The 13,524-nt window shown below is 41.7% G+C and overlaps 1 protein-coding gene across 1 annotated transcript; it reads right to left on the bottom strand.

Annotated features, from left to right (window-relative positions):
- Nucleotides 1-362: 362 nt before the first annotated feature.
- TYMS (thymidylate synthetase) lies at nucleotides 363-8,488 on the bottom strand. Its single transcript, XM_066625640.1, has 7 exons — nucleotides 8,296-8,488; nucleotides 6,367-6,440; nucleotides 4,867-5,041; nucleotides 3,663-3,764; nucleotides 3,001-3,176; nucleotides 1,813-1,884; nucleotides 363-669 (listed from the first exon to the last, which is right to left on the bottom strand). Exons 1-7 carry the CDS (start codon nucleotides 8,486-8,488, stop codon nucleotides 532-534), a joined length of 930 nt encoding a protein of 309 aa, XP_066481737.1. The 3' UTR covers nucleotides 363-531.
- Between the last annotated feature and the right edge of the window lie 5,036 nt (nucleotides 8,489-13,524).

Raw genomic sequence — 13,524 nt, 5'->3', positions numbered from 1 at the left:
TTCTCATTTGCAGGGGCCATTCATGTTAAGTCAAATCCGTGTATAAATAGGCTGGATGTGTACATGGGAATATATATGGCAAACCTCTGACCATCCCATCATATTAAGAAACTGCTCCTCATATTGGGCATCTGCCCTGGTATAGAAAAGGTAGGATAAAAATCTTTTAAATAATAACTATTTCTTATTAAGGAACTCTTAAATGCCTTAGAATGCATCTTGACAGTGCATTCCCCTTCTTAAAGCACATCTATATTATAAAATTGTGTGCAATGTATTTGATAGTACTTGCAATACAGTTGAGAATTTGAAATACTTTATTTACAAATAGAAATACATGGTTTAGAATTAGTCTTCTACACAAAAAAAGTGCTTTCAGGAAATGTACATCACAGTGAATATCTAAAATTCAAATGTCATATGAAAGCCAAGCATTAAAAGTGGGCCATATTTTTTATCTAAATGATTTGAAGAGCAATATTTAAACACAATATGGATGTTTAGGCACAAAATACTCTTGAGACAAGACACCTAAACAGCCATTTCCATTTTAATAGCTGGATGAGGATTATAGCCTTCTATCTCAAAGTCTTCTGCTTTGAAATCATTGATGTCTTCAATTTTGCGAAGAATTTTGAGTTTGGGGAAAGGTCTTGGTTCCCTCTGAAGCTAAAATTTAGAACAGATGAATTAGGATTAATCCATGCTGATGAAGTACATGCAGTCAACTTATTATAGCTCTGCTGATTTAAAGGATTCTTCTTTAAGTAATTCATTTTACACAATTCATCTAAGCCAGGGCAGTTCACCCATTGGTCACACAAGTGGCATTTCACAGTATGGGAGGTGGTTCATGCCCCACATGTCACTGTTCTGGAAGGCCCACCCTGTCATTAAGGAAAGATTGCTGGGGTGATGATAGGCAAGATGTAGCTGTGAAGGAGCCTGGTTCTTCAAAAGAGGCAGTTTGGGCAAGGAGGATGCAAAACAAATCTTCAATTGTGAGGCAAGCTGCCCACTTTTGTGCACAGCAAATTGCAATCTCTAGTGGCCCTTGCAAAAGATTGAAATGTCAAAACAAAACATTAATATCTGCATGCAGTCAGCCAAAAGTTATACTTGTATGCACATGTTTTCTATAAAAATCAAACCACATGCTCTCCTACAGTAATTGCCTAACTGCAAGCTTATCTATGCATAAGTCTTACAGTTTGATGTAGTCAACACTAGAGAACAGCTGGTGATGTATCAGATTTCGTGTCTGAAGTTGAATAATATGCTCACTGCACAGTAAAATACATACACCTCCTTCCTGTCAACTGTAGGGATTTAATCTAGCCAAAAACCCATGGAGGTGGGATCTATGGTATTCTGGGCACCAAACAGACACTTATGTTCCTTTAACAAGTGGCAAAAACCCTAGCAATCTTCTCCATCATATATGAAGAGGAAGTTTTCACACCAGTTAGCCTTCTAAGGGAAAAAGAAACACAACTCTTGACCCTACTGAGTGGAGGATACTTTGTAGGAAAATAGATGCAACATGAAAATAAGCCATCAAAATAAGTTACTGGTGGTGCTGAGCAGTATTCCCTCCCAATTACACAGCTCCAAAATGCTGACACAACTTGAAAAGACAGTTCACTATTTAAGCGTCTATTTGATCTACACTGCATCCTGCAGAAAGATTAGTGAGAATATATCCTCTAAAATCAAAACATTAACTTGCAGCTTTTTCAACAGCTACGGAAAGAACTGGGAGCATTACTAGTTCTATTAAAATGGAAGTGTGCAGTCAGTCCAAATACTTACCTGGATTTTCAAAGGTTCAATATGGTTTAAGTATATATGAGCATCTCCTAATGTATGTATGAATTCACCAGGCTAGAAAAGAGAGAATACAACATTGGTGTCTTGACAAAACAGCAAGCAATGTGCCTGTTTCTTACCATCAAGTTCATGGTTCCTGAAGCTGGCTGCTGTATGAATATTCCTCAGCAAGAAACTTAAACATGCATCTTCATCTGCATGTCTACACACAAACCAACTAGTTTAAAGTTAAATATAGCTTACTCTGAACCAAGTCTGAATGCAGGTAATAAGCAAAAACCACTGGCACAAGCCATGCCTGAAACTGTGATCACTGCAGCTATTCCAGTCTATGCATGATCCATAAATAGTTTTCTGGTGAAATTTGCTAGATACAAAAATTTAAGCCTGTTAATATTAGCTTTGTGGCAGTGATTTCTTTGGGTGAATCTATTTTATTAGCTCCAGAAGCAAAACACATGAAGCTCAACTCTGCACTGAAAGAGAAAAGGGTGCTTAGCAAGTCTTATAAGACTCTAATCACCTCTCACCTCCAAGAACCAGTTCTGTACATACTCTTCTGAGCAAAGTTTGAACCAGCAGTGTTGATCAATGGCACCAAAGTCCTTTTGCATCTTGGCACCACTGTACAGGTTCATAGTGCATAAGCCCTTCTCAGCTCAAACAGGAGCCAAGCTGGGCTTGAGAAAGTGCCAGCAACAGGATGCTACCAGTAAGATGCTGGTCCTAGTAGGAAAGCTGTCACCAATTCAATGGTCCCACCAGGCTTTTGCAGCAGCTGTTGGGGGAACAGAGCAATGTCAGAACCCGGGAGCTCTTCCATGAGCATAGCACCCACAGAAAAGTTTCACAAGGTTCTCATAGCAGATACAGAAAACTGGAGCTTCAAATCTTTTCCCTCATGGCAGCTGTTTGATATGTACCATTAGGTAAGAACATTTCCTCAGTGCTTCTTGATTAATTTTTTTAAGTATTGATTAGCAGCCTTAGCTTCCAAGACTTTCATTATGTTGCCAAAACAAGATTTCTGATTTTAAAATTATGACTGTTGGTAGAAGATGCAAGTCCATGTTTTGACTATGCAATGCTTGGGTTTCAGTTTTCCATGTAACTAGTGGTCTGTTTCTTTTGCAATCCATAAAGGAAAATTATAGTTAAGAGCTTTTGTACCTTTAAGCCAGTAACATGGGCAATCATTGAAGTTAGAAGTGAGTAACTGGCAATGTTGAAAGGGACTCCCAATCCCATGTCTCCAGAACGCTGATACAACTGACAAGACAGTTCCCCATTTAAAACATAGAACTGGCAGAGAGCATGACATGGAGGTAGTGCCATGGAAGAGACATCTGACAAGCAAGAACAGACATAACCTTGGTAAATATTCTCCTAAAGTTAAACATATCCAACAATAAAATTCCATTCACAGCATAATCTTGTTTGTCTTTCCATTGATAACCAAGCTAGCTGTTCCCAAATGTAATGACAGTGTGCCATTCTCAGTTATAGGTAAATATGCAAACAAATGTGTTAAATGAAAGAAAGTGGCTAGTATACATTCATGAATTGGTATTTTGAGCAGAGTACTTATGCTGGTTTACTTCTGGGTTGCTTCTGCAACTTCCTGTTCCATGCAGAAGGCATTCTGTGGTCCAGAGGCCATTAGAGGCCCTCAGCAGGCCAGCACGACCCAGAAACAGCCTCCAAAGACCAGATTTGAGCACTGAGTCATGACCCACCACAGAGCATAAGGCACTCAAGAGTTTGGAAACCGCTGGCTTAATGTACACAATCATAAAGTAAAATAACATCACATTATTAATGCAATACTATACCTTTGGGATTCCATGCACACATGATAATTCTTCTATTATCTGGATTGTTTTTGATGGTCTCAATTACCTGCTGCAATTGATCTACTCCTTGTCCTGTGTAATCTGAATAAAAACAAAGAGTGCAGATTTACTTGCAACAATATAAAAAAATTGATATACCAGCCTCAATGAATAACTCTTGAGGAAATTCACATAACTTGCTCTGGTAGTATCTCACTAAAATCAACAGGAATGCTTAAGAGAAGAATTTTCCTCTTTCAAATAAGGTTCAAATGAGCAAATTGTTGAGATACTTCAGTAAATGCTAACTGTAAAATGAGAATACAAATTCATTTTTTCTAAAATTCAGAACAATACTCCCAAGTAAATATGCTTTAAATTGCAGCTTTGACTGATGAGGCCAAGGACTGGATCTCATGTGTGTGATTTTTCTTGACAACTGAAACTTCAAGTTGCACATATGATTGAGCCATCATATAGGCTGCATCACAGATAGACACAGAAACTCAGGGCCCTTCAAAGGGATGAGATTAAAGACTGAGAGCTGTAGACAGAAACAGGGCTTGTAAGTCAGGTGGAAGGGCTGACAGGCACTTTGATGTGATGACTTCTGTGAATCCATCGCAGGTCAGGAGAAAAAAGTTTGACATTTAGTAGTTACAGAATATTTGGTTCACTCCATATTGAACAAAGTATCCTCACAGTGGCAATTTTGTTTACTTTAAGTAAGGTTAGTTATTACTATCTTATATACAGATAATGGTCAAGTTGACAGAAATACATTCTTCAAGAACATTAGTTACAATTATTTTTAATCTGTATACCTATACTTAGTGCCATTTATATATATTTTTATTAGGTAGTTATAGAAAAAGTATTAAGTATCGTTAACAATAAATGCATCTCAAAGAGAATTTTAAGTCTATTTATCTGTTATATATTTGGTTACAACAAATCTCCTTAAATACAAATTAAAGTTTTTAAATTAAAAGCTTTAAATAAGGTTATCTGTTATCTGGTTTTACATTACAAGTCCAGACATTTTCAAACTAAGCACAAGAATGTGATATTATAGCACTGGGTTATGGGGAAAAAAGTTTAAAGACACTGTCCTAGAGTACTGAATTTTTAATTAAGCAACAATTCATTCTTAGGACTAAAGATACCCAGACAGAATGAACTAAGATTTATCCTGTGTTCTCACCAGTATTCATATCTTTGTAGTCTGCTCCAAAATGTCTCCACTGAAAGCCATAAACGGGACCCAAGTCTCCTTCCTCTCTAGAAAAGAATCCCTGTTTGTCTAAGAATTCACGAGAACCATTAGCATCCCAGATCTTGACACCTTTAGCAGAAAGCTCCTTTGCGTTTGTAGAACCCTGTGTAGGATAAAGAAAGAGAAAATACCTATCAAGATCCATCAAGGGAGATTTTGGTGCTAGTGAGCAAAACATATGCTTTAACAATCTAAAATAGTCCCTGAATTCCTTGGAAACAAGGATTACTGGCTCTACCTTCTAACATAATGGAAGTATGGTGCCCAGGAAATAAACATCTCTTTGGAATACCCTCCTTTGAGAGGCCCACCTATATTCTTCCTTGGTTTCATTTCAGACACAAGCAAAAATATTCTTATTCCACCAGTAATTTGGGATTTAGCTGCTAGCATGCTTTTACTGCTGGCCTTGCTTTTGAATTGTTTTACGATCTTGAGTCAGGGCTCCACAAATTCCAGGCATCAAGTCTCCATAGCAACTCAACAATTCTTCATGATGCCTATGAAATGACTGCAAAGCTGCTGGGCATGCAGTGGTGTCAGGTAGCCTGGAGTGGGGAGGGAGCAGCAATGAGAAGCTGCTAGGTTGGGGAGAAGTGCAGAGGGAGCTATCACCACAGATAGCAGCAGCATACCAAGGGGAACGGAGAAGGGGTTTGTCTTGCACTTGATGCAGGAGGGTCTCACACAGAATACAAACCTTCCCCTCTTTTCAGCTGGCTCTCTAGTCTTGTGTATGCAGGTGTGCAACTGCATCTTTACTCCAGCAACCCCCACACCAGACCAGAAAGAAAGGGTACAGATGAGGGAGATAATATTTTACTCAGATGCCTACTCAGAAGTAAGCCCATTAAGTTCAATGGGACATTCCCAGGTATTGTATGGAATTGCATCACTAGTGTAACTGTGATGTAGTGTTTTAACTACATCAAGCAACTTCTTTATATATTTTGGATAAAAGCCTTTAGATCTTTTGATGTTGCATTGGCATATTTTCCTACCACCACAGGAGTTGGAAATGTGCATTTAAGTGCTTCTTTGTATGTAAAATCTAATTAATATTCAGTGGCAGCATGTGCAATTTTTTTTTGGCCAATGTTAGAACATAAAATCCAGAAAGCTGAAGAATTTATCTGACTCTTAGAACCAAAGCAAATTTGTCAAGCCCCAGATTTAGTTCAGTTGTGTTAAAAGGCTGTGTAGAAATGTGGGAAATCAATCCAAAAATACATTTTACAATTATAAAACATAACAATGAGGGGAAGCAAATTTGTTTGGACTAGTGAAGCCAAAGTTGGAATACAAGGCCATCTTAGTACACAGAGCAAAATTCTAATAATCTGGATTCTCTAATCCTGTGTTACACTATATTGGAACATGGCTAATAAGAACTTGTATTGAAAATCTCACTCATTTTATAAATCATACCTTGATAAACCAAAGTAGTTCTTCAAGTACTCCTTTCCAGAATACCCTTTTTGTTGTTAACAATGGAAAGCTATCTGAAAATAAAAATAAGTGTCTGTGAACAGGTAAGAAAACATCTCCTATAGTGCATCAGTAAACAATTAGGAAAATGAAACATTAAATATCTACAAGCTACATATTCAATTTGTTATTCATATACAATAGGAATTGCCATACATTTGCACTTTTATCAGTCTACAGGGTTTGGTTTCTGCTGTTAAAACCTTTTCCTTACAGCAAGACAAACAGATTTTTCTCAAGAGTTTCCATTTTTAAAAGGCATTCCCACCCACTAATGGTGCATTGGGAAGAACTACTGCCACCAGTGCTGAGGGTTTATGAGTAAGCCTTCAGTCACTGCCTGACCTGATCTTGCTTACCCTCAGTCACCCCTACCCTATATGACCTATTGTAACACTGACCTCAGAAATCACATCTGCAAGGTTTATTCTTCTACATAGCAACACATAAGAACTGAACTGCATCAGTCAAAGGATCCAACTAGTTCAGTAAATAATCGTATGTGTCCAAGAAACCTATAAACAAGGCTTGAAGGTGATAGCCCTTCCTTGCCGCACTCTTTAGCAACTGGCATTCAGTTGCATTCTCTATATCACTGGTTCCCAACCTATAGTCCAGGGACCACAGGTGGTCTGCAAGACTCTGAGAAGTGGTCCACAATAAATCAGGACAAATCACCTTGCACAAGACACTGGAAGTGATCAATCTCCCATGGACCACCAAAGAGGGCAGAGAACGGACTGCCCACAGCCACTGAAGTGTCAGCTGTGACTGCGCGCAGGCCATTTCTGCCCACTCCAATAGTCCATGGGGGAGTGCTTGGGAGACCAGACTTTCCACAGCCACAAATGGTCCATGACAATTCCAATTTTTGCCTTAGTGGTCTGAGGGCTTCTAAAGGTTGGGAACCACTGCTCTATATGCTGTGTCTGAACCTGGAGGTTCCATCAAGCTGTCATAACTGACTCCTAAAAAACTTACAGTGCATATCTACTCAGAAACGAGTTCCACAAAGTTCAGTGGGACTTACTCCCAGAAAAATATATATAGGATTGCAGTTCATTAATTTGTCCAACCCCCTTTAAAAACCATCTAAGCTAGTGGCCATAATCACACCTTGCAAGAGCCAATGACATTAATTCTGTATTGTATGATGAGGGACTTTTCCTCCTGAACCATTTCAGTTTATTTCTAGTTTCTTGGGAGCGACTGCCTGGACACAGCTGCTATTTATTTTCCTCAGGGGGTGGCCGTGGTTACCTGGGGCAGTAAAACATACATGTTTTGATGCACTTCTCTGCAGCACACAAGATCTGCTGCTGCAACAGAGTGTTGCTTGAAGCAGCAGCAGAGAGCATGACCAACAGTGCAGGCCTAGCAGGGACATGTGGTGGGTGGGGAGGCAGGTGAGGCAGAGCTTCCCCTCCGGAGTCCTTTGGAAAGCGCTGCCGCTGTGCGAGGAACCCGAGCAGAGCACCCGCAACCCACGCGCAGAGCAGGGAGGGCGGAGAAGCAGGCAGGCAGAGTGCGCGGGTCGTGGGTGCCTCACGCGGCAGCGGTGTCTTTTGAAGGACTCCCGTGGGGAGGCTCTGCCTCACCTGCCTCCCCACCCAGCACTTTTCGAAGGACTGCGGAGGGGCGGCTCTGCCTCCCCTATGCCTACTCAGAAAGAAGCCCCACAGCCTTCCACGGGCTTGCGCCCAGGAAAGCGTGCGTGGGGACTGCAGCCCAGCCCCCCACTCGTCCTCACTTCGCCCACCCCACCCGAAGCCGCCACGACGAGCGAGGCAAGCTGCCGGTCCCGAGCTCGCCCAAGCCCGGCGAGAGAAGCGGAGGAGCAGCGCAGGAGAAGCGGGAGGCTCCACGCACCTCGCAGGCTGTAGCGCGCCTGCATCCCGAACACCGACAGCGTCCCCGTCCCGGTCCGGTCCTCCTTTCGGTGCCCGAACCGCAGGATCTGCTCGACCTGCCCCAGGTACTGAAGCTCCCCATGAGGAGGAGGAGGAGGCGCAGCCCCGAGGGACTCCTCCCCGGCAGGCGCGGGGCTCTGCAGTACGGGCATGGCGAGGACTGAAAGGGAGACAAAATGGGCGCCTTCCCAGGCTCGAAATTGGCGCCGTTTCGCTCAGCCAATAGGACAGGCAGGGGGGCGGGCACTGCGGGCGATTCTGGGCTGCTATTGGCTGGAAAGGGCAACAGTCTCGCCCTACGCTGCTGTGGAGCATTATTGGTCCAGCTTTCTACTGGGCGGTTAATCGTCTGGGCGCCCCTGCAGGTGGTTCAATGCGCATGCGCCTTTAGTGCTTATGGTGCTTGTGTCAATCATTGCTGGAGGGTCCCCTGGGGGCTGGGGATAAGAATAGGCCCTCAGTTTGGCTGTACTTGTCATAAGAGGCAACTAAACAGCCACCGGGTAGATGGAACTCATCAGCCTGGGAAGGCAGCTCATCTGAGAGAAGGAAAACTCTGATCCCAAACCTCCACTGCCTTGTGGATACATCCAGTTATGGAAAAGGCTTCAGGAGTCAACCTCGAGGCAAAATCAGGAGCCGGAGTCCCTGAGGCAGTTCATGGCTGAACACAGTTACACTCTGGCAACTCCTGTGACGCCGCTGGAACCAACCGTATTGGCCTCTGCCTTTCCATTGGACCATTTCAGCGACGTGGAGAGGGGGGATTTGCTGCATGGGTAACAGCCTATCCTCCATATCTACTTCACCCAGGCTTCGCGCACTGGAGAGGACACTCTGTTCCAGAACCACCATTCAGAACATGATACCATAGTCTTCTGAGACTGAAGGATGCCAACAAGTATGCTGGAGGGATGCTGGGCTGTAGACTGGCACCTGCCAACCCAGAGGTTGCAGCAATGACATTAATGGGTGCTTCTGGTTTACCTGGGGACAACTGGGGCTACTCAGGCTGCCATCCCATCCACACTTACATGGGAGTAAGCCCCATTGACTACAGTGAGACTTACTTCTGGGTAGACATGCCTAGGACTGGGCTCTGAGGCTACAATCCTAGCCACACTTTTCTGGGAGTAAGCCCCATTGACTCTAATGGGACTTACTTCTGAATAGACATGCATAGGACTGGCTCTCAACGTGTTTTTCTTAAAGGCTGTTATGTGTCTGTGCTACCATTAGGAAAGACGGGACAGCAAATTTGGGGTAGCATGAAAACACAGCAGATTGGCATTGATTGATTGATTGGGGGGGGAAACCCAATGGGGAAATGTTCTTTTGGGTTTCCTGACCAAAGCACCAAAGTATTTTGAATAATCTTTCCTTGAAGTTTTGACTGTTAAAGGAAGTGAAGAAGGAAATGTGCCTGTTATCCAGGTGTGATGCGACCCAGAAGTCTACCTGATGCTGCCTTGGGTCTGCCAGCCTCTGTACTCCCAAAACCCTGACCATGTTCCTTATAAATAAAACTGGAAGTCCAGCACTTCTGGGGTTGACAACAACATGTGATGAACACAGTAAGGAGGGAAGTGGTTTGCTTCTCATCAGAGCGAGCCAGAAACACATTGTTGTGGCTTGCATCTGCAGTAAGTTGGACAGAGGTGGCCGCAGGGGTGGAAACTAGTATCCCAAGTTTACTGCCCCCTTGGCTCTCTTGCATTCTGCCACTGATGCAGTCCACACTGGGTGACCTCATGGCTAGACTAGCAGTGCTATTATCCCAGGAAATGTAAGAGGGTAAGAAATAGCTGTATTCCCCAAGTCCTAAACCTGTTTACCTAAAAGTCTCAGAAGCTGTTGGGGATTTTCAGTTTAGAAAAAGGAAAGGGGGGGAAAATATAACTAAGATTTGTGAAATTATGGTTGGCATGAAGAAAGTAGATGGAGAGGACAAAACTTTCTATCAATACTAGAATCAGATTGGCTTAGGGCAGATGTAAGGAAGCTCTTCTTCAACCAATGCATAATTAATATACAGAGTTTGACCATGAAATATGGTTTGGCTGCTAATGGTTGGCAACCTTCAGTCTTGAAAGACTATGGTATAAGCCTACAGCATCTGGTTTGGCTGCTAGTTGAGATTACTTTAAAATGGATTACACAAATTAATGGAGAATAAATTGTTTCCAGTTGCTAGTCATGATGATTATAAGTTTATATTCCCAGTTGGAGGCAGTGACCCTATGAATACCAGTCAGGGAGGAGCAATATTGTATTTGAAGATATTTCTAGTTTGTGGGCTTCTCCAAGGCATTAGGTTGACCACTGTGAGAAAATATTCTGGACTAGATGGACCTTGGGCCCAATCCAACATGACTTTTCTTATGTTCTTATTAATTTCAAAGGACTTTCTGGCCACTTGGCCCAAGGAGCAACAAACCCTGAGCTTTTTGCAAACAGGCAAATCATCCTCTACAAAAGCAATTACTCCCTTTTGACATTAATCCAGAATAATTACTATAATAAAAAGTTTTTAAAATATGTATGCATTTCACTCTTTCAGTGCACGTGAAGACGCACAGTGATGGATGATTCTTTAAATCAGTTTTATAACTGAATTCAGTCAAGAGAATATTCTGAAACTAGCTCATTTTGGGAATGTGCTTTTAGATTACATTGAATAATGCTGACTGTGGCTGTTTTCCACTTAAGAATTGTAGGGAAATGGTAGGGCCCAATCCTATCCAATTTTCCATCACCGGTGCAGCTGCAATGCAGCCCCAAAGTAAGGGAACAAATGTTCCCATACCTTAAGGAGGCCTCTGTGACTGCTGTGCCACCACATGATGCAGTGCATGCCCCATTGGCACAGCTGCACCAGCACTGGAAAATTGGATAGGATTGGGCCCTAAATTGGCTTCAGACCTGCATTGTGCAACATGTGAATAATCAGATGAGACACACTACTGAGCTCAGGATTTTTTTCCCCCCTGCACACTCAGGCTCATATAAGACTGTTATACATTAAATATTTTTCTTCTGTCCTGTTAATGTATTATGTACAGCACTTATAAGCCATCCTACAGTGAGAAATTGCTCAGACTTGGCCAAGAAAACAAAATTTTGAACAAAGTGAACTTTTTTCTCCAACAAGTATATTTATTCTAGCTATAACGTCATTCCAGCTATACAAACTTTGTAAGAGGTTTGAAGAACTTGTTAACAAGAGGAATAAAGTGTAAATAATAATATAAAATAGTTGTGTTAGGTGCTCTTCCGGAAGAAAGGCAGGATATAAATCAAGTAAATAAATATAAAATAAAGTTAACAAAGAAATATGCGTTCTGGCTTGGACAGTAGCATGTGTTTTCTGGCTTAGCTGAGAATGGCTTTACACGTGTGCTCCAGGGTTGGTACCTGCAATTTTTCTCATTGCATGGTGATGCCCATCATAAAACAAAATAAAGGCCACAGTCTACTCTTCTTTCACTGCTATTGCCATGGGGAAACAGGAAGTCATGATGTCATATGCCATCTTGGGCTGAGGATGCAAAATGAAGCAGGTCCCACAATCTGAGCATGTATGCAAAACTAGCCTGAATTATTATTAGACACTGCATAGCCAGTGCTGCTAAACCCACTAAGGGTTTATGATTGGGAATAACATTAGTGATAACTCTACATTACAGTAATCTGAAGAATACAAATGAAATTATTTATACATTCATTTCTTATTCCACCTTTCAGACCCAAATGCCAAGTATTTAAGAGTTGTACAATTAGATATATGTCTTTTGACTTGTTCTTTTCAACAGAATAAAATAGAGGTCAAGGAGTTACATTCTTATTAATATTGAATACAACATTTATCAAGTGTTTTCTTGTCTGCAGTTTTCTCCTGTAGGTTGAACTTTGGCATACTTTGCTAAAAGAGAATATGCTGGATTAAAAGCCAATTGTATTTTCAAACCTTTCATCTAGGAGAAAAATATATTTACCAGGTGAATAAAGTTGCAGAACAGTTATAAAATCAAATGTTAAAAGTTTTAAATGTTTAAAAGAACAAACCAGAACTCCAGCATGTTACAAGGATGCAACTTGCCCACCCCCAGCGTTAATGTAGAACCTTTAGCAAAACATGTTAAGCCTTACACAAATCTAATCAGATTTGTGTAACATGTTCATTTTTAAAATGTTGGATTAGAGAATAACAAATGTTTGGCTTTGTGTGTCATTCTTTCCTGTGAGAGTCTCAGGCTTGATGTGAACCATTCAAATCTCCTGTCACACAGGCAGAATTCATTCAGTCTTTCTTGCCAGTTGGTTAATCACTATCATATTCATGTACATTTCACTAAATTTGAGATTGTCTCTGCCAGAACAAATATAGTTTCCTAGAGCCTGGATATACTTATGCTCTATCTTTGCAAGTTTGAAATCATCCCCCACCTCAGCAGAGGAATGAACACCTAAATCTGACAAAGCCTAGCACAGGCTGCAATATAGTGGGCATTGGGCTTGAGCTTATGAGAAACCCTGGCATAGAAACTATACAGACAACCAAATTACCAATGCGCTCTCAACTTTGGAAGTAGCTTGGTCATCAATATCTTGCTACTGAGTGATGAGAATTTTGTCCTATTAAGTGGAGATGTGTGGTAAAATATGTGGTAAATTGACTCCAGGTAAACATGTATAGGGGAAAAAATTAAACCCATCTAGCAAGCATGTATATCCTCAAGTCCAAGTCACAAGTTGAGTCCCAAGTCAGCAACCTCATGTCTTGCAAGTCATAACACGTAGCCGTTTTAACTCAATTTGTGAAAATTTTGAGTCATTTCAAGAAATGAATCTCATGCAGCTAAAAAAAACCCCAAACAAACTTAAGCCTTCCTTCTCCCCTCAACCCCCACCCCCCAGCTCCTGCCTCCTGGAACCAACCTACCCTGCTACTGCCATCCTTCTGAATGGTGGCTTCTGGATCACCTATGAAGTCTTTTGATGCAATGCGGAAGTGGCAAAAAACATGTAAGCAAGAATACAGACACACAAGATAGGGACTTGAGTAATTTCGAGTCCTGACACATTTTTAGAGGTACTGGACATGAGTCTCAAGGGTTGGGGTCAGTGACATCCACAACTTGTGTCGACATGAGTCATCCAAAAACCCATTTTTGGTGCAACTCAAGTC

Source organism: Tiliqua scincoides, chromosome 4 (genome assembly GCF_035046505.1).
Source record: "Tiliqua scincoides isolate rTilSci1 chromosome 4, rTilSci1.hap2, whole genome shotgun sequence".
Taxonomy (NCBI): domain Eukaryota; kingdom Metazoa; phylum Chordata; class Lepidosauria; order Squamata; family Scincidae; genus Tiliqua; species Tiliqua scincoides.
This window is presented reverse-complemented; position numbering and strand designations above follow the sequence as displayed.

What these genes read in the sequence shown, in the direction of transcription:
- TYMS (XM_066625640.1), bottom strand. Translation starts at nt 8,488, where the DNA reads ATGCCCGTACTGCAGAGCCCCGCGCCTGCCGGGGAGGAGTCCCTCGGG. An exon ending in GGCGCGCTACAGCCTGCGAG is followed by an intron (nt 6,441 to 8,295) that starts GTGCGTGGAGCC and finishes TTTTATTTTCAG; the next exon opens with ATAGCTTTCCATTGTTAACA. An exon ending in TTGAACCTTTGAAAATCCAG is followed by an intron (nt 670 to 1,812) that starts GTAAGTATTTGG and finishes TCTAAATTTTAG; the next exon opens with CTTCAGAGGGAACCAAGACC.